General features: G+C 45.3%; 2 protein-coding genes across 14 annotated transcripts in view; one reads left to right on the forward strand and one right to left on the reverse strand.

Annotated features, from left to right (window-relative positions):
* Brf (Brf RNA polymerase III subunit) overlaps positions 1-15,890 on the reverse strand; it is a 58,602-nt gene extending 42,712 nt beyond the window's left edge. For 2 of the 3 annotated variants that reach the window (XM_075699280.1, XM_075699277.1), the window contains exons 1-5: positions 15,338-15,890; positions 9,328-9,539; positions 7,294-7,368; positions 4,622-4,795; positions 3,581-3,685 (exon numbers count right to left, since the gene is read on the reverse strand). In XM_075699280.1, coding sequence (XP_075555395.1) covers positions 3,581-3,685; positions 4,622-4,795; positions 7,294-7,368; positions 9,328-9,514 — 541 coding nt within the window. In that variant the 5' untranslated portion in view covers positions 9,515-9,539; positions 15,338-15,890. Of the gene's footprint in view, positions 1-3,580; positions 3,686-4,621; positions 4,796-7,293; positions 7,369-9,327; positions 9,540-14,248; positions 14,349-15,337 lie in introns of those variants that run through there. The other variant, XM_075699278.1, reaches the window with a different exon arrangement.
* Positions 14,478-22,255, forward strand: part of LOC142587908 (delta(14)-sterol reductase TM7SF2-like) — a 46,053-nt gene continuing 38,275 nt past the window's right edge. For 3 of the 11 annotated variants that reach the window (XM_075699267.1, XM_075699272.1, XM_075699273.1), the window contains exons 1-2: positions 15,903-16,162; positions 20,347-20,391. In XM_075699267.1, coding sequence (XP_075555382.1) covers positions 20,362-20,391 — 30 coding nt within the window. In that variant the 5' untranslated portion in view covers positions 15,903-16,162; positions 20,347-20,361. Of the gene's footprint in view, positions 14,682-14,850; positions 15,328-15,902; positions 16,163-16,196; positions 16,391-20,346; positions 20,521-22,255 lie in introns of those variants that run through there. The other 8 variants (XM_075699269.1, XM_075699275.1, XM_075699270.1 and 5 more) reach the window with 6 other exon arrangements.

Below are 22,255 nucleotides of genomic sequence, written 5' to 3' on the forward strand. Positions count from 1 at the left end.
GAACTTATTCTTTTCAGATGTTAGTATTCAATTCAACTCGAAAATTTCACTATTCGCACATTCCTAATCTTGACATGTATATTACCGATACCGTTTCATGGAATGTACATATTGGTTACATTCTTAACAATGCTAATCAAGCAGTTGGACCTCTGTGCCATAACTTTAATTCTGTCCTGTGCAAACTTAAACAAATATTCTACAAGACACTTTTAAACTTAAGTATGCTGTGGCTACCTGGAACCCTCGTCAAACTGCTTTAATTCAACTCATTAAAAGTGTTCAAAATTGTGCTTCTCATCTTATTTTGTCCAATTTTCTTGTTATGCCAGTGTTAAGTCCATGAAATAGCGTAAGCTACCCAAACTCTAATGCCACTGCAAATGTGCTTGATTACGTCTTTTTCATATTATTTCACTGCACTTTAAATGAAGTCTGTAGGAAGTCCATCATACATATCGTCCTCTTATGATTACAGCCTAAAAAGTTGGTGTGCTGTCTTTTGAACAAAGTTATACCAGAATTTTTTTTTTTTTTTTTTTTCATTCTAGTAACTCGTCTGTACTGAAACCACCCGCCTGGGCTTCCACTGCTACCATTCCAGAAAATGCAAGCTTCAAACAAGCTGTGCACAAAACATTTTTGTAAACTTTGTATTGCTGCAGATTATTTGTAATTGCGAATTAGTACTTATTTCTATAATGTATTTGGGACCAGAAATAAATAAACAAATATGTATAAATAAAATGACGCCAATACAAAGCATGTAATGGAATTTATGTGAGTTGCAACTTTGCGAAGCAGACGGTTGAACGGTATAGAACAGAATGCAGTGCATACATTTGACTTTATTGTCATCCACTGCAATGTGTAATCTCATGCAATGTCCATGTTTATGCACTATTACACCATTTACAAGCTATGCCATTTGCAGTTCACAGCGGTTCACGCTCATGCCGGTTGTCTTGAAAAGCTGTTTGCGGTCGACACAAGTACATTTGCGTACAGTTTTGGCCTAATAGTTAAGAACATCAAACTGTTGCGTGGACACATAAATATTGCAGTTTTTTGCATGTGAGCTGTTCGACAAGGCAGTAGCTGCCAAAGTCAGCAAAGGTCCGTAGAATCCACAAAGAAGGCTTTGATTTAAAACAGCCTTTCACGTCGAACATGGTTGTTTGTCCCTCCTTCAAAAGAGTGCCGCAGACAGCTACAGTAAGGCAGTTCTAACAGCTGCAAAAGCAGGCATGGCGCAAAGTTTTTTTGCTGCAGCATAGGACAATGGCCTGGTAATGTTTCGTGAAAGGCCGCTGCCCAATACCCCAAAATTTGAAGAAGGTTGTAACAGAAACGCGATAGCTCACTGCGTTTTGAATGCAAAGCATTTGCTGCTTCTCTTTAACGATGGCACTATCCCCAAAGACTGTACACATCCTTTCACCCCCCCACTTATATTTCACTTCAGAAAAAAAGGGAATGTGCTGTGCTTTGCTTATTAATGCATCAGCTTAGCATACTGCAGAGGCGTGCAAGAATTTCTTTTTTCCAGCATCACCTGATTGGAATCCTACAAAGTGACTATACAAGGCTGTATTTTTACCCTTGCTACGCGTTTTGCTCAGCACGCACTCTCTTGGCCATTTCCTTTCAAACATCACAATAATAGCAGCCACCGAAAAAAAAATAATAAGAAGCAGAAGGGGAAAGGGCAATGTCCCAGCTTTTCAGTAAAATCGTGCAAGTTCAGCGAAACTGTGGTTTAAGTGAAACAGGAATGAGCGAGAAGCTTGCTACGCTGATGATCCCACGTTACCAAGAACTGGCATCGCGCATGCATCGGCAATGCCTAAAAAATCTGGCAGTTTTGCCCTAAGGGCGATACACTGACAGAGATGGCAAGGTTTAGCATTTCGCTAGCACTTCTTAGGCGGTGTTCCAACAATAAACAGGTGCGACATGCTGGCGCGATGCAACACACAGTGGCAATCTTGCCAAACAGAACAGTGCCCCGGTGGCTACCAGGCGTCTCGCAATGCTGGCCTGATGGGTGTTTACCAGTGGCGTTGCAGGCACCCACACCTCGTTGGTGCACAAGTTGACGTAGACGAGAAACTGCCGGCATTAGTCAACGCAAAGTGAAACATTAGGTAGAACGAGCTAGCTAGGCTTACTGCAGATACCACAGCATACGCACAGCAGCTCAGTGGAAACGCTAGTGTGCGAGCACACAACACTCATGCTAGCAGCAAGATGAAGAACATTGCCCTTGTTCTGTCACCAAAGCTATTGAGCATAGTGTTGATGGTGTGCCTACTTCGCTTTGTCATTTTTGGCAGCCAAACACACATTGTCTCTGAAGACACTAACTCTCCGCGCATGAGCCATGCATGCGCCGCCAGAGGGACAAGGGGGCCGGCGTTGACGGCGTGAATATGCCTAGAGCATGCGTATAATTGCTATTGTAATAAAAAGAGGCAATAGACAGGGGCTGAGTCGGTGGCCGCTCCTTCCGGTGCCTGTCGGCTATGCCATCAGGGTATAAACATGCTTTTCATAACGTGGCTAGAAAATAACTCCTTTCCCTCGTGGGAGAACGTGCTCAGCTGCGAGCAGACAGTGTTCTCCTGCCTCAGGCAAGAGAACAGAATCGATGCGCAGGCAAGATGTCTGGCACCAAGACACCAGCTTAAATGGCCCCTCACCAGGTATGGCCATCTTGAGCTGACAAGCACCGTGCATACAATGTGCGCTAAAGGTCGTGTCTGCTAAGTATTACACCGATATGCACTGCACAAAGAGCTGGAATTTCAAACCGAACGTCGCGCAACAAAAAGGCGAGGAAAAAAAAAATAATGCAGGCGGGGCTTGTGATGCAGGCATCGTGCAATCCTCCAGCTGCGATATGGGAGAATGCAGGGAAGGAATTTCGCTTGCGGAGGCTAGAGACGGGGCAAGTGAAGAAAGCGTCTCTCTTGGCAGGGGCGCTCGCCTCCTGGAATCATGGGCTTTCAGCACTCAAATATTTCTATCTCAGCTATTCATAAACCAATCTGAAAAATTATTGCGGCAGAACGGTCCCTAGAAGGCGCGTAACAGCGTCCAGTGTGTAACCAACATCTGCTATGTGGCCTGAGGGCCCCTTCAAAGCCATGCCACAAAGAAATGCTTGTCAGCTTACACTGCCAAGGCATTCTTTACGCAAAAATGTTGCTTACGACCAGAGAGAATGGAGGCTAAGCAAGGACAGACTCCCACCATCGCATATGTCCTGCAGATAAGCCAAACATCAGGAGATGCAAGAGTCGCGTGGAAAGGACAAACGCAACAGTATGTGAGGAAATCGCACGGTGCAATCGCGGCTTGCCGAATTGCAATATTTACAGGGGTCACGGCTTGACATCTTTGCTACTAAGCTCAAGAAGTCGGCACGGTCCTGCAATCCCTGTGGAGAAGTCTCAATGAAGCATCCAACACTCGGTGCCCTCACAATGCACGGTTGAGGTACGGTTAGTTCTGGAAGTGGGCTTCCGCTTTGTCGTCACGATAGCTGCGGCGGACGAAAAAAGGTAGTAAAGCTCACCTATTGCTGGAATGTTGATGCAGAGCGCCGCCGACAGCTTGAGAAATGTCTTGCCCAGTTCGTAGACGTTGACTTGGACGACATCGCTCAGGTCGAGTAGCATGTCTGACGTGCTGTTTGTCAAGGAGCATGTTCACATGTCAACCCATGAAACAGTTGAAAGCAGTCTGTCCAGGATTACGCGCTGCGAAGTTTGAGCCCAAACAGCCTTTGGAGAAGATTGCACTCGTTTCTTCTAGACGGTGCCGCAGCAAATTTTTTTTTTTTTTCATCTGTACTTGTGCAAGCTAACTGGAACAATCTGCTAACTTAACCTGCCTAATAAAAATTATTTTAGCTCAAGAAGACCTAGGGCTACATTGCACTTGGCTGCTTCCAATACACAGTATAGCTAGTGAGCATTTAACAAAATTACCTGCCACAAAACAAGGCATTTTCTGTATTTAAACATGTCTAATGCATGCCTCAATCTGAAGCCAATATCTGAAGATCAGCAGGTCAGATAGAGGACCCAGTGAATGCAAGCGAACCCAAAAAAAAGCATCAAAAAGTGAGGCAAATCTGGTCTTGTTCTCTCCTGCGATGCTAGTCACAAGTGACTTTTACGATCGAATGACAAAACGTTCTCTCATGCTGGATCTTCACCCACCTCAGTGGGCTCTGCATGCGCCGTGGCTGTCAGATAGTGTGAAGTGAGTGGGTATTATGGTTAAACTAAATTAGTGGATCCAGGCGAACACCATAGCCCTACCTTCACAATGTCAGGACATTCTGACCGACTGGATTGGAGTAAATACATTATGTATACGTCATGGAGCACATTACGTGCAACCTAATGGCACCAAGAGAACACATCCTTCCAGTGAATGCATTTGGGGCTAGCTGTCGGCAGGATACGATTGCAAGCAAGATTGCAAAAGCTGGGATCTGTCATTTTTTTCATTGCCCGATCTTGTGCAGACCGGTAAGCTGTCGTTAGTGGGGGTCATCGAGTGCAGACAACGTATACTAAGCCACCAGGCGGTCAGAGAGAAAGGATACGGGACGAGTTCTCAATGCGACAGACCATGTAGACGCACGCTGCAATCACATGGGAGCTTCGCCGGCCTCGTGTCAGGTGCCGCGCCAGGGCCATCTTGTAGAAGTTGAAGGCCATCTCAATGCAGTGCTGGTTGAGGCGCAAGCGCTCTGCGACCTGGACAATCTTCTTTCGTGCTGCAGACAAATGCGAAGAATGCATATTGAACGATCCAAACAAACAAACAAACAAGCCCCGGTGCTTGGCTGTACAGTAGCTATGGCTCAACCATCAAAAGACATCACTCAGGCAGTAAAAGACAATATGCACCAAGTCTCTGCTGTTAAAATTGTGCATTTCACTCGTCGCAGAGTAATGAGGCACAGTAAAACCACGTTAATGTGACCCTCATTAAATCACAAAATCGGATAACGTGAACTCGCCCTCCAGTCCCAGCATGCACTATTTAATGGCATCAAACTCTTGTTGATTTGAATGCACTCGCACTGGTTAATTCAACAAGACCCCCAGAGCATGCTGAATTTCACAAAATAACAAAAGCAGCGCTAGTGCCCAAGCAAAATGAAACGGAGTCCGCATCATGAAAACCTTCGTGAATACCATGTACTCGCGTAGATATGGTACGGTATAATATGGCATGTCCGGTGCGTGAACGTACGGCGACAGCAGTGGCATAGCCAATGTTTGTGTCATTGGCAGTGGAGACGCAATCAGGCCAGGCAGCCGGTACAGCCGTATTGACCTGCTGGCTCCTCTTTATTGTGCCAACCATGAATTTTGAAGTTCTGCAAGTGTATACATGCTCTAGTGTGGGGAAACTGCCATTTGTGCGCAACTGGTGTCCGGAAGACAGTGGACAGGAAGACACTGTGCCGCATGGCTGTACGATTACTATGTAAATTCATATACCTACTGTTATTAACTTTAATTTCAACGTTTTAATCTTTTTTGTGATGGCCTACAGTTTAGACAAGGGTATATATGAAGTTCTGTCATTTCACAACATATCGCAACGCATTGTATTTGTGTGACTAGTGGCCACAGGGCATCTCGATTTTACACTTGCGGCCAGGACACAGCCTGTCACATACAGGAAGCACCAAGATGCACGAACAATACGCAGGGGTAGGAATGCTCAAAGTCATTTTGTAAAAAATTTTCAGAGCTGATGAAAGTCCATTCTGGAGGAGATAGCAGCAGACATGTTCTGATTTTGGAGCAGTCTGTAGCACATATATATCTTAATTGAAGCCTGGAGCACGCAGTCTTTCAATTGGAACATTATTATAATTAAGTGGGGCAACAGTCACAAAGCCTTGCATTCAGCAGCATTAATGAAGTGTTGAAGAGCAGCCTAAAGGCATCTTTCATATCATTTATGTGTTAGGTGCTGGTGAAGTGATTGGAGGTGTTTTCCAACAGACGTTGTGAAGAAGCTAGGGTTAGTGAACACCACAGTGGTTTATTCAAAGACATCTCTAGGTAGTGTGACAGTACAACTAGCTCAACCAAAATTCTGCACATCAATGACTTCGCTTTGTCTCTCACTAGACTCGCTATGAATAGATATCTAGAGTCCACATTGAGTGATAGTGTGTAACTTTGCTCAGTAAGCTAAAGGGAGCGATATTCCTACTCTCCTGTCCTCTCCTTTTCCCAAGCCTACTCACCACTCGCCCTTCCAGTGTGGACATTTTTACCACATATGACCGTACTGCGCAGCAATGAAATCGACGCAATATAAGAATTTCTGATCGCCACGATTACGGGGCTACACACTGCAATTAAGAGCGCCTGTCATGATGCTGGTACAGGTGAAAACAAAGAGAGAGCAAGAGGCATGGCCATCAACGTACGGACGCTTGCATGTGTTTTCGTGGAAACGGCACCAGCACAATCACGTGGCTCTGCTTCACCAACAGTGGCGTGTAGATAAGCCCCAGACCTCCTCGCTCGCTGGCTCAGGCAGAACGATGAAAGAATGTCGCTACGTTTTGTTTCGTTCTTGGGCTTAATTGGATGCGAGCGTTCACACCCAATACGAAAGCTACCTTTATGCGCACTCCTAGATCAATGACATTATGCCCTGCACTGCTGATCTTTCACGGATGCCTGCCAAACCTGGCAAAGCTTGTCTGGCGCAGCATGGTGCAATTTTGGTCATTTTTACGCTTTTGGCGCAACTTGGTGCAGCACTTTTCTTGAATATCAAAATGGCGTAATTGGTGCAGCATTCCCACCCCTGAGCACGTGATTTTATGTACAAGATTTAGCTGTGACATTACAAAGTAGTTATACTTTATAGACAGTGTTGCAGATCAAGACAACCTCAGTGTGAAGGTTGTGGAGTAAGGCTCCTGTACAACCATGGTCTGCTTGCATACGTTCCGCAGCATTTCCCAAGTGTGAAACGGAGTATAGCAGACAACACCGCGACTTCCTACAGGAGGTGGAATCCAAACAAGGCACGAGTTCACAGTATGGCGGAGATTTGGAGTGATTGACAGTGGCTGAACTTGGGCCGCCTCAGGCTCGAGCCAAGGTTCCGACAAGTGGACTTGACTTTGCCCAGTCGTCGTGCCGAGACTTTCGCTCCACACTGAGGCGTCCCTTGTTCAATCATTGCACAATGTACGAAAGCGATGCAGCTTGATGGCATCATCTCATCACCAACCTTTGATGAGCGTCAGCTCCCTGGATTCCTTTCCCGTCCCATGGTGGAATCCGGCCATATTGTGGCTCGGCCCCCCTGGGTACCAAAACAAGACAGTCAGCAAACAGTTGAAGGGGACACCAAAGGAGAATATCAAGCTAGGCTTTACTAGTACCATTAACAGACCCTTAAAAAACTTTGTTTGCATTCATGCAACTTCTGGAGCGAATGCGCGCACCGATTTGAAGTCATGCGCAATGCTAAGTTTGTGTCGTTCGTTGAATATACGAGTGTCCAGGGGTGGCATTGTTGAGTGATCAATTTCGGGAACACAATCACTTTCACGAGATTTCGCATGACTCGAGCAGCACTGAATGTGTTGCCAGCACAGCCGTTAGCTGAATGCTTTGACACGTCCGGTGCCAAATTGTACAAAGCTTACGAAAGAGATTGTACTATCCCTGAAAGGTGATTGCTCGAAAATATTGCGTCTGCTTTCCAATAAACCAATTATCAAAAGTTAGCACACATTTCATTAGCTCCCAGTCTATCCTTGTGGAGTTCATTGGGCTGTAAACTTGCAAAGATGCCAAACTAACAAGGCTGAACGTTGATTCTTCTCAAGTGTATTTGTGGCCATAGTTCACAATATACAGTCGGCGTAAAAAATTTATGAGGTACATGATCTGAGAATAAACAGAACTATTTTCCGAGCCACGCCACGCAGCCAGGTATTCAGCTTCACTCCCCGTACAAGTGTACCAGTGTAGTCCTTTGCTTCTTTAACAGCCGCGAACTAAATCTGGCCTGAAATTCAGCTTTTTTACAAAACATGCATTCCACAAACTTCTGATGCTGAGCCCATGGACACGTCTAGAGGTTAATGACTGGTCAAAAAACATATTTAGAGTGCAAGGTACATGGTTTCAGATCAAACCAATATGTTCACATTGCCACTTGTCGTTTAAATATTCAAAGCCCAACTTCAGCCTGACTTGTAATGCACAAATTATCCATGCATTGCAGTGAATGCTTACTGTAAGTGACACGGTACATAAGGCTGTATAAATACACTATTGTTGCTGCAGCAGTCTGTAAGAAAGTGCAGACATTTAGCGCAGACAGTGTAGACACTGTCCCCACCACCTGAAAACTATGCAACTAGCATGCTGAACTGTAGGTGTACAGAAATACGACACTGCATTAGAGCAGTACTGACACAAAAATTTGTCTCTTATTTCAATTTTTTTCTTTTTTTTGCTTTATTAGGTAGCTGCAGACTTCGTAATCACAGCATGAGGCCTGAATTCCCTCACACGCACCGCAAATACAACGAACTCAAAATGCGTGCCGAGTGGTGTATTGCTTCTTGGTGCACAGTGCGTTTACAAAGGTGCCCCTGCATCTCACGAAAACCAGGGGCCGGGATCCCGTGACATCACTGAAGAGCAGGTTTATGCAACAGCCAAAGCCGCATTGTGACCGCCTTGCCGAAAGCTTTAGACGACAGGATAATACCAAACAGAAGATGAGAAAGGTGTTACATGGTCTGAGACAAGTGATAACAGAGAATTAAAATTATCATGTTGAAGGCGGAGAAGCACAGAGAGAAAGAGGAAAGAATGGCTGATGCGGTGCTCAACCACCTTTAGCGAATGCACTCACTGTGTGGCTTTACACAACTGCACTAAGCTGATCAACACATGTGTCAGCACTTCGTGATACCATGCAACTAGTACCAACTCTCAATTTTCAGACTGTTTCACAAGGTGTTTCAGACTGTTTCGCGTGGGGTGTGTTCACAAGGTTTCTTCTGAAACCTTGTGAACACACCCCACGCCATGAGGCCACGCTGTGTTTAGCGCACGTTTTGAACCAGTCGCATTAAAGAGAGGGTGTAGTGAACTATGCATTCTGCATACGAAGAATTCTGGCACCGTATTGTTGTTACAGGGTAGGAGGCTACCTAATAAGGCGCACAAAAAAAGTTGGATACGAAATTTTAGTGTCAGTACTGTTTTATAGTTTGTTATATAGAGGACCAACGTGGCGTACCATCCATAGAGATGAGCTGGCCGATAGCTCGTGAGCCGCCATGGGCATTCTCTTCGAACTGGATCTCCGAGACGATGATGTTGTTCTCCAGCACCGAGCCACAACCTGTGCAGACGGCATCGCCACGGGCTGGATCGGTGTCGATCTCGCTGCAGCCGCAGTTTGCGCACGATTTGGTTGATGACATGGCTGCCTGGCACTGCACCGCTCAGCTGCGACGAAGAAGAAGGAGAAGAGAAAAAAAAAAAGTGAAATTAGTCACTGTGCAACAACAAGCGCTTAAACTTCACGGTAGCACCCTAGCACACAGCCTAGCGGGCAGATGAATCACCCTTTAAAAGCAGACGATGTGATTTCTCATCTGCAAGTTCTCCACTTGTCTTCAGGCACCTGTGTCTAGCATCTGACCCGACTCAGAATCAGTGTGCTAGAACATAGCTGCAGATGCTCTCCTCAGAACCCACATGGCCACGGACAGAGCTTTGCTGGACGCATAGGGCATTAAACAAGTGTTGATACTGTCATGCGTCTGTTGTCGTTGAAAAGGTTCTGTCATTTTCGTGGCATCCCCGCCGCATGGTGTCAGCATATTTTAGTTGCACACTCGAACTTCCATAGCACCTCCTGGATAGCGCTGGCCCCCTATAGACTTATAATGTTCACAGAATGCCTGACCTTCTTGAAGGATTGAAGTGGAGCTGCCTTCAGTTGTCAATGCTAAATCGAAATTCACAATGTAACGTGAACAGCAGAAAGCTTTTGGACAAGTTCCTATAATATTAAAATGAATTCAGCACTACAGAGACCTCCAAGATTCATGTACGTGCTACGGTCTTTCTGCGCCGTACGTGGACTTGGCAGGCATGGCACAGATTAAAAGACGCATGCAGATGTTGCAGTTGGACAGACTGGTAGTGGTAATGGCAATATACAGTTCTACTATGCTGAAGCTTTCTAATGTGGTGTGCCATGTGAAGTGGTTTCAGAGGAACCTCTGCCATGGGAGCTCCTATGCAAATACACCAGAACAAAGAAAATGTTTTGCTCAGCATCTGCTGCACTGAATTTGAAGCATATGTTACGTTAAAAGAAAGTGTCAAGACCTATGTTGACTGTAGGCAGCAGACTTTTTAATTTTGGCCATCAATTTCCTTAAAAAGGTTGTTGAAAATTATGGATTTAAAAGAAAAGAAACTGAAGCATCAAGCACACAACTCTGTAACTCAAAAATTAAGAATAGCATGAGAACGGTAAACTTAAACCTATTGAGACATCTGAAGTGGATAGAACTGACGCGTAATACTTTTCCCTGAAGTATGTTTCACCAATTCTTAAATGGGACTTTTGCAAAAACCCTCTTTAACATAAACATTTCACTAAGCTGTAAAGTCAATCCTCCAGTATGTTTGCCCGCTTCAGATGCTTTCACAAATGCAGTTTTCACAATTGTTTTTGGTCCACAGGTACAGATTTTTAAGCTTTGTGCGTCAATTTTTTAAAATGCTAACTGAATTTAAGCAATTGTGTAAAAAAAATTTTAAGGCCCTAAATAATAAAAAAAATTCTGCTCTCAAACAGTATAACTCAGCCTTCTCTCTTATACCCCTATCATACGCAAGATTTCTAAGAGCATTAAGAACGGAAAGAGATGGAAATATGCGACTTTATGCAAAGGAGCCTATATTGCGATAGAAAAGTTTAACCTTCATAGGGCTCAATTGCAAATCGAAAGTGCCTGCGTGACACTGGTATATTCAAATTTATTTGGCAGTTACCTAACTGTAGCATTCCTGAATTTCACATATGCTTCAATAATAAACCAGAGTTCGCCCCAAGCTGGTGCTTCCCCTCAAATATTTGCAATACTGGCCATAAGTGTCTCATATGATATGAACCTCTGTGCAGTTTACAAACAGAGGCACTGAAAAGCTTGCTATTGCTTGCTGATATTCCTTGCCAAGTTTAGCTGGAACAAATGATGTATGGCAAGCCACAGCAATCTACCAATACAGAACCTTACAAGCTCCCAGCACCTTTTGCTTGCACCTCATTACAGTTTTTATAGGTCAATTTTCTTGTGTAACATACATGGGAAATGATAAAAACACAGCCGGTTCACCGGAAGATGGAGAATTGAAGTGATCGTCAGTGGATGAACAAGGGATGTTGCTGGAGGCAACATTTCAACAAGCGGACTTGTTTTCATCAAGACTTAAATGAAAATAGGTCGTCTATTTGGAAGTTTGACCCCAACGAAATAGGTCCTCACGGAGGCTCCACTCCAAGGCAACCCTCGTTTGCCAACTGTCGATGAGAAATTATACTGACACAGGCTTGAGGAAAGGTGCACGTCTTTTTATTTGAAAATGCAAAAAAAAAGGGGGGGGGAGAAAAAGAAGTCTTGCACACTGAATGGCAGAGAAAATATGTCTCGGCAAATTCAACTGCCAAGACATCAGAGCAGAAGCTTCAAAGGACCAGACGCTCACTGCTCCTACAGCGTGTATGGGCAATGATCAATCAACGCAGACAGGCGTTTTGCTTGAATAGACCCTTTTCCAAGATTTGCAAGTGCGCTTCTCTGCACAGCACATTTGACCAACTTGTGGCAGCACTAGCCATCGTCCAAGTGAAGACGATCTCATAATGAGAGCCACATCTACATTTTCCATGTTGCAACACAAGCAAACCGTGCTTCTGTACACACTGTTTGCAAAAATGACTATGCTGCACCAAGTGAACCACCAATGTCCTATCAACATCCAGGTATGATCCACTCGTCTACATCTTGTCATGACACCTAATGACGATTCTATTTCCTTGCATTTTGTAAATATCAACTATCCGATGTTTTATTGTTCATTCTACTCTGGCATTAGACCGTTTATGGACATTACACATTTATTTAATATACCCGTATCAGTCGGTGTTACTTAACATTTTCTTGTGAAATTGTTATGCGACTAGATCTTTAAAAATGTTAAATTCCCTAAGCTTAGCTGCTAGCTGGGTGCAAGAGACAATGCTTGAGAGCGGCTGCTAATACATGGACGAATAATCTGTGTAGTCTTGGAGTCAGCAGCTACCAGAGAAAAGCTCACTGCACAGAAGCTCATCATTTAGACATACCGTCACGGAGTGTTGCCAACTATCCTATGTATCGTGGGACTGTCTTAAATTTCACGCACACACACACACATATATATAGAAAATAATATCTTCCAGTTGGTGCTTCCTTTTTTCTTCTTTGATACGCTTTTACTGAATTTCCTGCCCATAAGGTCTGTAAAGTATTTTGAAATAAACAAATAAATAAACTTTATTGGGACAAACAGTTGTCTTGCGAGCACACTTAATTCCACACTCATAAACTTTCCAGTAACAGTTCCTCCTGTGCTCAAAAACACAATGTGATGAGAGTTTTTGCTATAACAAATTGTCGAGAAATGATCGAACCTGGAATGCGTTATGGCAAAGCATGACTCAAGGTCAACTTCTGCTTTAATTGTACCACACTGCACAACCACTGACATACAGATTGTGGAATAACAGAACTGACAGCCCAGCTAGTTGGCCTTGATTCATCTTTGAATTGACTTGTCCAGTGCAAGAAACGACACGGACGACAGAGACTGTTCGCTGTCCATGTGTGCTCCTCTGTCATCCTTGTGGTCTCTTGCGCTGGACAAGTCAATTCAAAGATAGATCGTGGAATGCAGTATTGCAGGCAGGATAGCAAATAGCCTCTCCCGCCACCGCTATCCTAACTTCCTGCAAAGAGGACGAACCTACCTCCCCCCCCCCCCAAAAGTGCGCTATATTCTAATGTTCCATTTCATTTTGCAGCCTTTTCGCCATTCATCATTCATTGGCTGAGATCAGGCCTGGGCGTTGCTGTGCTACCAGTATCACAGGGATCAGCCACTTGTTGCATCACGTGTGACAAGAAAAGACGAGCGGAAATGGAATGTTACAACACACTGGCCCTGTTGTGTGCTAAACTTTTGACGTCTTCAATTTGGTTATATTTCCAGTAAATGCATCTGACGTACTTGAAAGATTCTGTTACTCATTGGTTGTTTGCCTTCGTCGTATGTTATTAAACACTATATACTGATCAATGTACAGTCGTCACCAATACGAAAGGCCACACCTAAATTTTTTCATATTCCCATACGAGCTAAACACACCTGCCCTCCATAAAAGTGTTCATTGAGACTATAAGTTCAAAAGGAAAAATTATTGTTATGTGTAAAATTCCTAGGTTTTAACCCATGCAGCACGAGTTATTGTCATTTTTTTTTTAAATGTACTGTTTCCTTTCATATTGATGACTGCACTTTTTGTTGCTGTTTTAATTATACTTGGTTCTTTGCAGTTTTGTCATCTTCAGTCCCGTCCTCAATCACAGTGCTCTGGGTACACCTTCTGTGCACTTTATTGTGTATTGCCAATTTGTAATGTGCACGACAAAGTTACAACTGTCTCATGAGTTCAGTGCCTTTAAACAGCAGAGAAGCTAGCTCACTGGACCAAACTTAATTGGTGTCCTAACTGTAACTGCGAAACGCTCGCCACACGACGGTTTTGAGTTATATGATGTGATCAGCCAAGAAATATAGTCCCGGATTTCGGGCCAACATGAACCAAATGATGTCACATTACACCTCCTCTGCTCTTCACTAGTGTGCTTTCTAGTTTTAGAAGTGTTAACGTTTATACAGCTGAGGACGTAAACCTGCAGTGTACAGCCTCAATGCATAGGTTCAGAGAAAACAGAGATAACGTATAAAAAGTAGGATGGCAATGTTTTCTATTTCGTGTAACAGTCATGAAGCTTTGGACCAGCAGAAGTCGACCCGACACGTACAAAACTCTAAAAAATAAAAATAAATTAGGCCGTGTCAGAGGCAAAGCTTACACTGCCATGACATGTCAGCTGACATCGAGCTTAGTCACAAGAGAAAAAAAAAGGGAGAAGCAAGATTACACACTGAAGTCACAGGTCTTTCGTTGACAATTCATGAGTACGCGCACAGAATCGTGTCGCTGGTGTAGCGAAGCCCTCCGTTGAAATAAGGTGAAAAACAGGCAACACTGAGAGGTGAAACACGAACGGACGTCTCTGCGTTTCCACGTGATAACCTGCGCCTGCGATGAATGAAAGTTCGCAGTGAAACGATCACCTTCCGAAAGCATCGCTTCAGGACCACCTTTTACTAAGCTTCCCTCACCTGACGACTCTTTCAGAACACGGGGATGTGCACGGGAAATGCGCGTAAGCACGAGCAATATGTTGCATCGCAGAAGAAACTTCGTCGCAGCGACGGATGCGGCATCGGGCGACGTGCAAAGTAGGCGTTTCGCTTTTCATCGTTCCTGTCAGCAAACGTTGTGAACCCGCTACAGGTCAGATTGCAAAGAAGAAAAAAAGTGTTTTGCCCGAAACGTGATTGAAAAATCGGCCTTGCCGAGAAACGCCCAACAGCGGGACACGGAAGCCCATCGCCGCAAGGTCGGCAAAAGTGCCGCCTAGCACAAACCACGTGGAACTTTGTAACACATAACTGATTGAAAAGTTCTGACAGACGCTGAAGGGCACGCTTTTCGGAATCTGAAAGGTGTAATTAATGCCCGAAATGACACTATATTCTCTCTCATGTTCGGAAAAAAATATTTATGTACCGAATGGCCCCGTTTACCAGCGCTGCAAGTAATACGATTATATGTCCTAGATTCGACGAAATACCGATAAGCGATGCGGTCCGAATGTCCGATACATTATTTGTAAATATCGTGAGCATTGCCTGCAAGTTAGAAAAAAAAAAAAAAAGAGCGACACGAAAGTTTGAGTCACGGTGCGATTCGAACTTCGGACGTGCCGCACATGAGCGGCGATCCGAAGCAAAAACTCGGCGCCTCTGTGTACGCGGCCACCAGCGCAACATCGACTGTAGGTGCTCAAGGAAATGGTTAAGCGAGTGATCAAGAACTGAAAGGGTAAGCTTACCAGCTTGGCGGTGGGGTCTGAAGGGAATGATGTCCTCAGTTGACTGGGCCAACACAAAGATCGCGAGACACAAGTGGAGCGAGCCTTTCGGGAAGCCTAGACAAGCCCCTCTTTTTTCGTCTTTCTACCGGCGATGTAATGCGCCTTGCGAGTGACAGGCGGTGTGAATCACGTTTTCTAGAGAGCGAACAAAATCTTCCAATTGAGTGAAACGCCCGTATGCCTCGGTATCTGCAGAACCGCGTAAACTACCAATAAGGCGCGCCATTCATGGCCAGGCCATGTGAAAAAACGGCGGCCACTTTGTACCACTTTTCCAACACGGCCACCTCGGCTGCAAAATGCAGCAGACCGCCGCAGCTAGCGCAGCAGGGCCTACTCAAATAGAGAGATAAGCCCAGTTTGACTCTTCTGCTTCAAACATGTACAAAAGTCTAAGGTTTTAGTGCGCCATCTAGTTGAGGCAGTTTACAACGCAAAGCGCGCCATTTTGGCCCGCAAGCTGCGTGAGAGCTCACCGGCGTGCTTGCCACTTTTCAAGCCGCATGTGTTTGTTACAAACGCACGGGTATTGTTGGTCCAAATGCGTTTCGCTAAAAATAAAGAAGCGGACCGCCTCCATTTGCCCTCGCGGGTCTCAAGACTCCGCAAACGCAGTCAAGCGTGGATGACGTCACGGAAAATACGCCCAATGGAACACAACGTTTCAAAACTCGTCGCAAAAAAACACCAATAGTGGGGCACGTTACGTCCCCCCGGCCAATGGCGTCTGGCGGCACCTTTGTCGTTGACAAGGCGTCGGTTGCGACGAGTGGTTTGAAACGGGTACGTACACGCTTCAATGTTTATGGTGTTATCTATCGTGGTTTTTTTAACCGGCTTGTTTGCGCCGATCATCGCTAACGTACGCCGCGATTCCTGAATGCTAAAACACGTGCGTTTAACTTTACATTTTGCGTTTTGTCGGTAGTCCGCTTCGCGAAGGTGAAGTGTGCGCGCGCTCACGCGTTCACGCGCGTCGGGGGCTTTCGAAGAGATCGGCACCGGCATTAGGTAAGTCAAGCTTACAGAAATTGCAGGTCTGTGCTCGATATGTCGCATCCGCGAAACACCGGCGCAGAGTTCGCGATAACGACTCAACTCTGCGCGGGACGCGAGGTTCCGAACTCTTGCGGTGTCCCGAACCGGCGCGTTCGTGGCGACCATCGCATGCCCGGCCGCTTGTGCGACTCGCTGCATTAGCAGGTGTTCGCCCTGTTCTGACACGCAAGATGGTGTACTTGCAACGAGTATAAGCGATGTTTTGGTGCTCTGCTGCGATTTGCAGCGCACATGCAACTCTGAGGTCAAGTTCAGTGACCGCGCTCAATGCTGTGCGTCTCTTTTTTTATTGCCAGCGGCGTCGGTACAAGTTATCGGGCTACCCCACGGTTACGCTTTATCTTTACGCTATTCTGCGCCGCTTGTTTAGGTGGTGGCGGTCGCGCAGGTGCAACCACAAGGCGTTTCCATAGAGAGCGGAGTGAACTGCGATAGCGCCGATTTGTTCCGTTGCATGCCCGATTATTCCTTGTGTAGCGGCGGCGTCGTTGCGTCGCTAGGCCTAATTGGAGCTTCGCCTTCTTCGATGCAGATGGCGGTAGCGGCGTCCGCGGTTTGGCTGGCGGTTGCGGTGGGCGTAGCCTTTCCGTTATGCACCGTTAATTAGCCTGTTTGTTTGCCAGTTTCCTAGCCTCGCAAAACAATTTTGATATGTGCGTTGTCGCGGCATGGCTACACTGTTTTCGAAAAGCGCCGACGCGCATTATCCACATCATCACGGTTCTTGGCGGTCTTTTTCGAAAGCAGCGTTGATGCAGTAACGGCGCGTAACGGGACCTCGCATGACGCGGTGCCGTTTACAGCATCTAAGTGTCTAGTTTTGAGCTTGCTTTGGCACCTATAATTCGCGTCAGAAGGTTAGCCTGAACAGTGACTGGGGCAATGGCCTGCGCTTCAACAGATGAAATCTTATGTATACATTACAGCCTAAGCTTTGTTGTCTACTATTACTGCCGCCAAACAAGCTCGTGATCTGCTGCTTTCAATGAGGAACGTCAGAAGCCTACGCGCATGGTTCCGGGCGTTTTCGCAGCTGACAGAAGCGGCAGCTGGCGCCCTTTCTTTAATAAAGGCTGTGATTGTAATTAAAAAGCATGCGTGCCCTGATAGGTTGCATATGAACAATACTAAAAACTCTGGAAGATTTTAATCTTTTTTTTTTTCTCATAACAGGTTCACTTCATAACATAGAACCATAGTGCAAGTCCAGAAAACAAACAGTAGTTTTTGTTTGCTTGTGTGCTACTGAGTTCTAACATATCATAAGAAGCTAACAGACACCAAGGAAAACACGGGAAATTACTTGTACTTACTAAATGAATTTAAAAAATTATAAATTAATGGAAATGAAAGTGGATGAAGAAACAACTTGCTGCAGGTGGGGAACGATCCCATGTCTTTGCTTTACACATGCGATGCTCTACCAATTGAGCTACTGTGGTGCCGTTTCCCCATCCACTTTCTTGGCTATTTGTTTCCTACTAGAACCCTGGGAGTGTTAGCCAGCGCCACCACCTCACAAACCTTGGCGGCGGATGTGGAACATCCTTTCCGCTGCAGGTGTGACGAGTATGGGATCTTTTTGGGTGAAGGCAACTTGCATAAAGTCCCACTATTCAATTTTTGAATGTTCATTCACTGATTTCCACTACTTGTTGAGCGAACCTTATGTGTGATAATTTGAGCCTCTCATCTGTCATTACTGTGCAGTCTATCCATATAAGCACAGTGTAGCCATACTTGAAGTCTTTGAAGACTTCAAATCAATTTAGGGTTCAGGGGATCTGGGTATCTGACCGGGTTCGTCTATTTGAGGCCTTCTAGTGCGTGTAGAACAATGAAAAAGGCACCAAAGTTAAGGTTGGAAAGAAAAAGATGCCCCAAGTTAGTGTATAGCTATGTATGGAGCAGCAGTAAAGCATAATTAGCTTAAGAAGGCCAAAATGGAACCGAGGTGTGCTTGTTCAGAGTACATGCACCTAAAACAGGAACCAGAAGTGTCTTTACTCAACAAAAGATGTGGGCACCAACAGTGGAAGTGGCAGCAGCCAAGTGCCCAAAATTCTACCAGATATCGGTTGTGCTTGCAGGTCAACGACGAGAGCACCTCTGAGCATTCTAAAAAAAACCAGACGAATATGGTGCAAGTAAAACGTGCTACCAGAGCGCTCAAAATTTATTAGCTGAATATACTATGAGTAAAAGCAAAGCAGCAGTAAGCAAATTTTTTTTCTAATTTTCATGGTACCCATTTTTCTTTAGTGCAATGGAAAGCTTACAGGTCAGAGTGTCAAGTCATGCAATGGTAACGCGGAAAATACCGTGGAAAATTCTTTATCTGAATTTTTCGATCTGCAGTGAGGATGTAGTCTTTCGCTGAAAGCATGCTGGAAACTGATAGGTGAGCATGACAGCAGTTATAAGCCGGCATTGGTGGGAGGCAGACAAGTGCGGCTATAGCTGTGACAAAGCATTCGTTTATCGAGTCGATGTTCCTGCGATTCATGTTTTCCAAAGTGTTCAAGTATGTCTACAATAATAGCTGTATTTTTGCGGTTTGCTGTCCAGCTGCTTTGGTCATTAACCAGTCAAGAGTGCTTTTTTTATCCAAGCCAGGTAGAGTTCTCAATAGCAGAACAACTTTTTTACACCTGACACGCAGTTCAATGCATTGCCGTAGCCGCGCGTGTACTAGTATTGTACTGCTGGCACCCATTTACAGCAGAACTAGGCGATCTCATTTTGTACCTCGCAGGGAGACCACACAACTCTGGGTACTGGTTCGCAAACTCTCATGCATACGGCAGCATGTGTGCCGGCGTGCATTGTGGGATGCTCATTGGTGTGGACTTTCTTTACTTCGTAATATGCATAGAATAAAATGCAACCGTCTAATGATGTACAAACTACAATTTTAAACAATAAATACACTGTACTTAATAACAGCCAACTTACGGACAGCAATCTTGTATACTACGTCCATAGTAGCAAGTAAGTGGCACCAGGCTGCACCATGTACTGGTGTGTGAGACTTTCTCTGCCAATTTAAAGCTTCAATTTCTACTTGGATCGCAAACAGCATGCTGGATTCTATCACGATAAATTATGGTCATTTCATTTCCATCAATGTCTCGCAACACATTTTGGCCAGTTAGTTCCTAGAAGAGCAGTATATTCCACACACATGGAGGAACCGGTGATAAGTGAAGCTTTCGTTTGATGCTTACTGAAATGTCTTCGCTTTTCTTCCTTCATTTCTATGTAGCTCAGCACTTCTCACCCAGTACATGTTCCAGTCCCATTTTGTTAACTTTTTTTTTTTCTCCGCGCTCAGCTGATCGTGCTGTAAACTTCTTCACTTCTCTGTAGCCGACTCCCTGAGTTTCCAGTTGGCAACTTCTTGTGTTTTGTTCTGCTTGCTTATTCGAGCACCTACCCAGTACCGCATACTCTCTCTGGGGTATTGGCCAAGAGTGTCCACATAGCCAGTGTCGCATGCCCAGTTGCACACACTACAGTGGTCCAAGTTGTTCTATACTTGGCAAACCAGCAGCAGCCAGCACCCACAAAGTTTGGGGAACAGGCAAATTCTTCAAATACACAGCTCACTATACAGTACTTGTATGATTCATAACAGCACTACTTCTTGAGCGAGGACAAAGCCAAAGAATGTGGATGAGGACAAGCGCTGCAATGAAGTTTTACAGTTGGGAGACTGCACTTGTCCGTGTCTTTTGTAATTATTATTTTGTCCTAGTTCCAGAAGTTGCGCTGTTATACTTTGTATCATGGAGAACCAATCTGCCCAATCTTTGAGGTTCCCGAGATACTTGTGCGTCTGCTCGATGCAGGGCCTCGTGTGGCCCCCTCAACCTTTTTTTTCTTGCCGTTATCTGTTTGTTTTGCAGGCGTAGCACGCGAGGATGGCTCCCCCAAAGAAGAGCAACGTTGAGGTAGGTGCCCACGTGGTTGTTAAGGACCACCCGCTCCCCGCGCGAGTGGTTCACATCCAGGGCAACGAATGCCAAATCCAATTTGTCGACGACTCGGTGGCCGTCGTGCACCTCTCGTCTGTCACGAAGGTAACACTGCGCATGCCTGGAAAGGTGACGGCTGCGCGGCGGTGGCGGCATGAAAGAGAAAAAAGAAAAGTGCTGCTTGTCTGGGCGCATTATACGCCTGCATGTGCACGCCTCAAATCGGCCCTTCCGTCGTCATTACCTACGTAGAGCTACTATGGCAGTGATGGTTAATGCATGCATTTGGCTTTGTGTTTGTGGCTTCAAATGTTTTTGTAGCATTGTTTGTTGTGCTTCATCTCTCGCTTGAGTTGTCAAGCTATCACAGTTTTATAAACGCAGCAATGCGTGCTCCTGCATAGTCATTGTGAATCATGTTTATTGAACACAATGAGTGTCGCTAAGTCATTTGAAACCACGGCTAAGCCACAGGGACAAAGCTTTGGGCAAACCCGTGCGATAGCCATCATTTTCAGGGTGGCTGAACTGCCATGCTTGCGTAAGGTCTCCACTGTCCTTCAGCCTGTACATCTTCGCATTCAATGCATTTCTTGGCCTTTAAGCAGTTAAGTCCAATTCTCAGCTGTTGATTTTCTGCAGATGCAGAGTGCCCCTTGTACCCTCTTTCTTCTGTTATTCAATCGAGGGCTCGGTGCACTCCGGTTTTGACGGCACACTTGTGGCACTGCCTGCGTCCACTACACCGCGCTGACTCGTGGGTGCGTCAGTGATGCGGGAGTGCATGACGTGACCAGTGGCCTGTTTCATGCCTGTAGGCAAGCAGCACTTGGTGTGCATGTTTATTTCTGTTGGTCATGTTAGAGGACCATTGTTTTTGCTCATCGCACTATTCAGAAATTGCAGCTTCTCGCCGCATTTAACGGCTCTATAGCTGTAGTACAGCAGAACCCCTCTACCACGTTTTCCATATAGCTGCAGGAGCAGAACACAGGGTTAGCTAGGGAAAGATTCGTTTAGAAATTATGCCACGGGAGCCTGGCTTTGGTCGGTGTTACAGCTAGCGGAATGTATTAGCAAAGAATGCAGTAGTGAGGTTCTACCACATTGGATCGCAGAAATGTGTTCGTTTGTAAGTTAGACACTGCATGGGGTAAAGTTTATTTAGAAAGTTCCGTATTTGTGAGTGCATCTACACGACACTATTGGCATTGAGCGCCCCCCCAAAAAGACTATATTCGCGTAATGCCATTGAATGATGTTAATGCCAGTGAATATTTCTGAACTTTATGGAATTTTTTAACATTGTGGGGATAAAGATTGTGGATATTTTATTGTTTTGAAGGATTTTCTTGCTTGCATCCATTGTGGATCATTTAGCAAAAAATTAATTTTTGTACAGGGGATACCATTGGTTCACTTTCGTATACAGTTACGTAAGTGAGCCACAGTTGTGCATCTTGTGCCAACGAATATTCATTTAGCGACTTGTTTTATGGTGCTTGTCGCAAGTGAAGGAAGAAACTATAAATTGCGCTCATCTGCGAGTACTTGGGGACGATTCCTAGATGTGATGTCCAGTCCACCACATCGGGCACAGCTTCTGGAGCAAACGCATCTAGTACTGAGCACTCTGCATTGGTACTGTAGGGAAAAAAAAGCAACTGAAGCACCTAGTGACTCTTGAATGCACAGCCATTTAGACAACAATGGGGTGGGGATAATGAAATGGCAACCATTTGGCCTGAAGATGTTTGCCTTGCGGTACTGATTGCCCCCGTTACTGATAGTAGACCAGGCTGCTCAAGATGAGCCGAATAAGGGGTTAAGGTCGCGGGCA

Source organism: Dermacentor variabilis, chromosome 7 (genome assembly GCF_050947875.1).
Source record: "Dermacentor variabilis isolate Ectoservices chromosome 7, ASM5094787v1, whole genome shotgun sequence".
Classification (NCBI taxonomy): Eukaryota; Metazoa; Arthropoda; class Arachnida; order Ixodida; family Ixodidae; genus Dermacentor; species Dermacentor variabilis.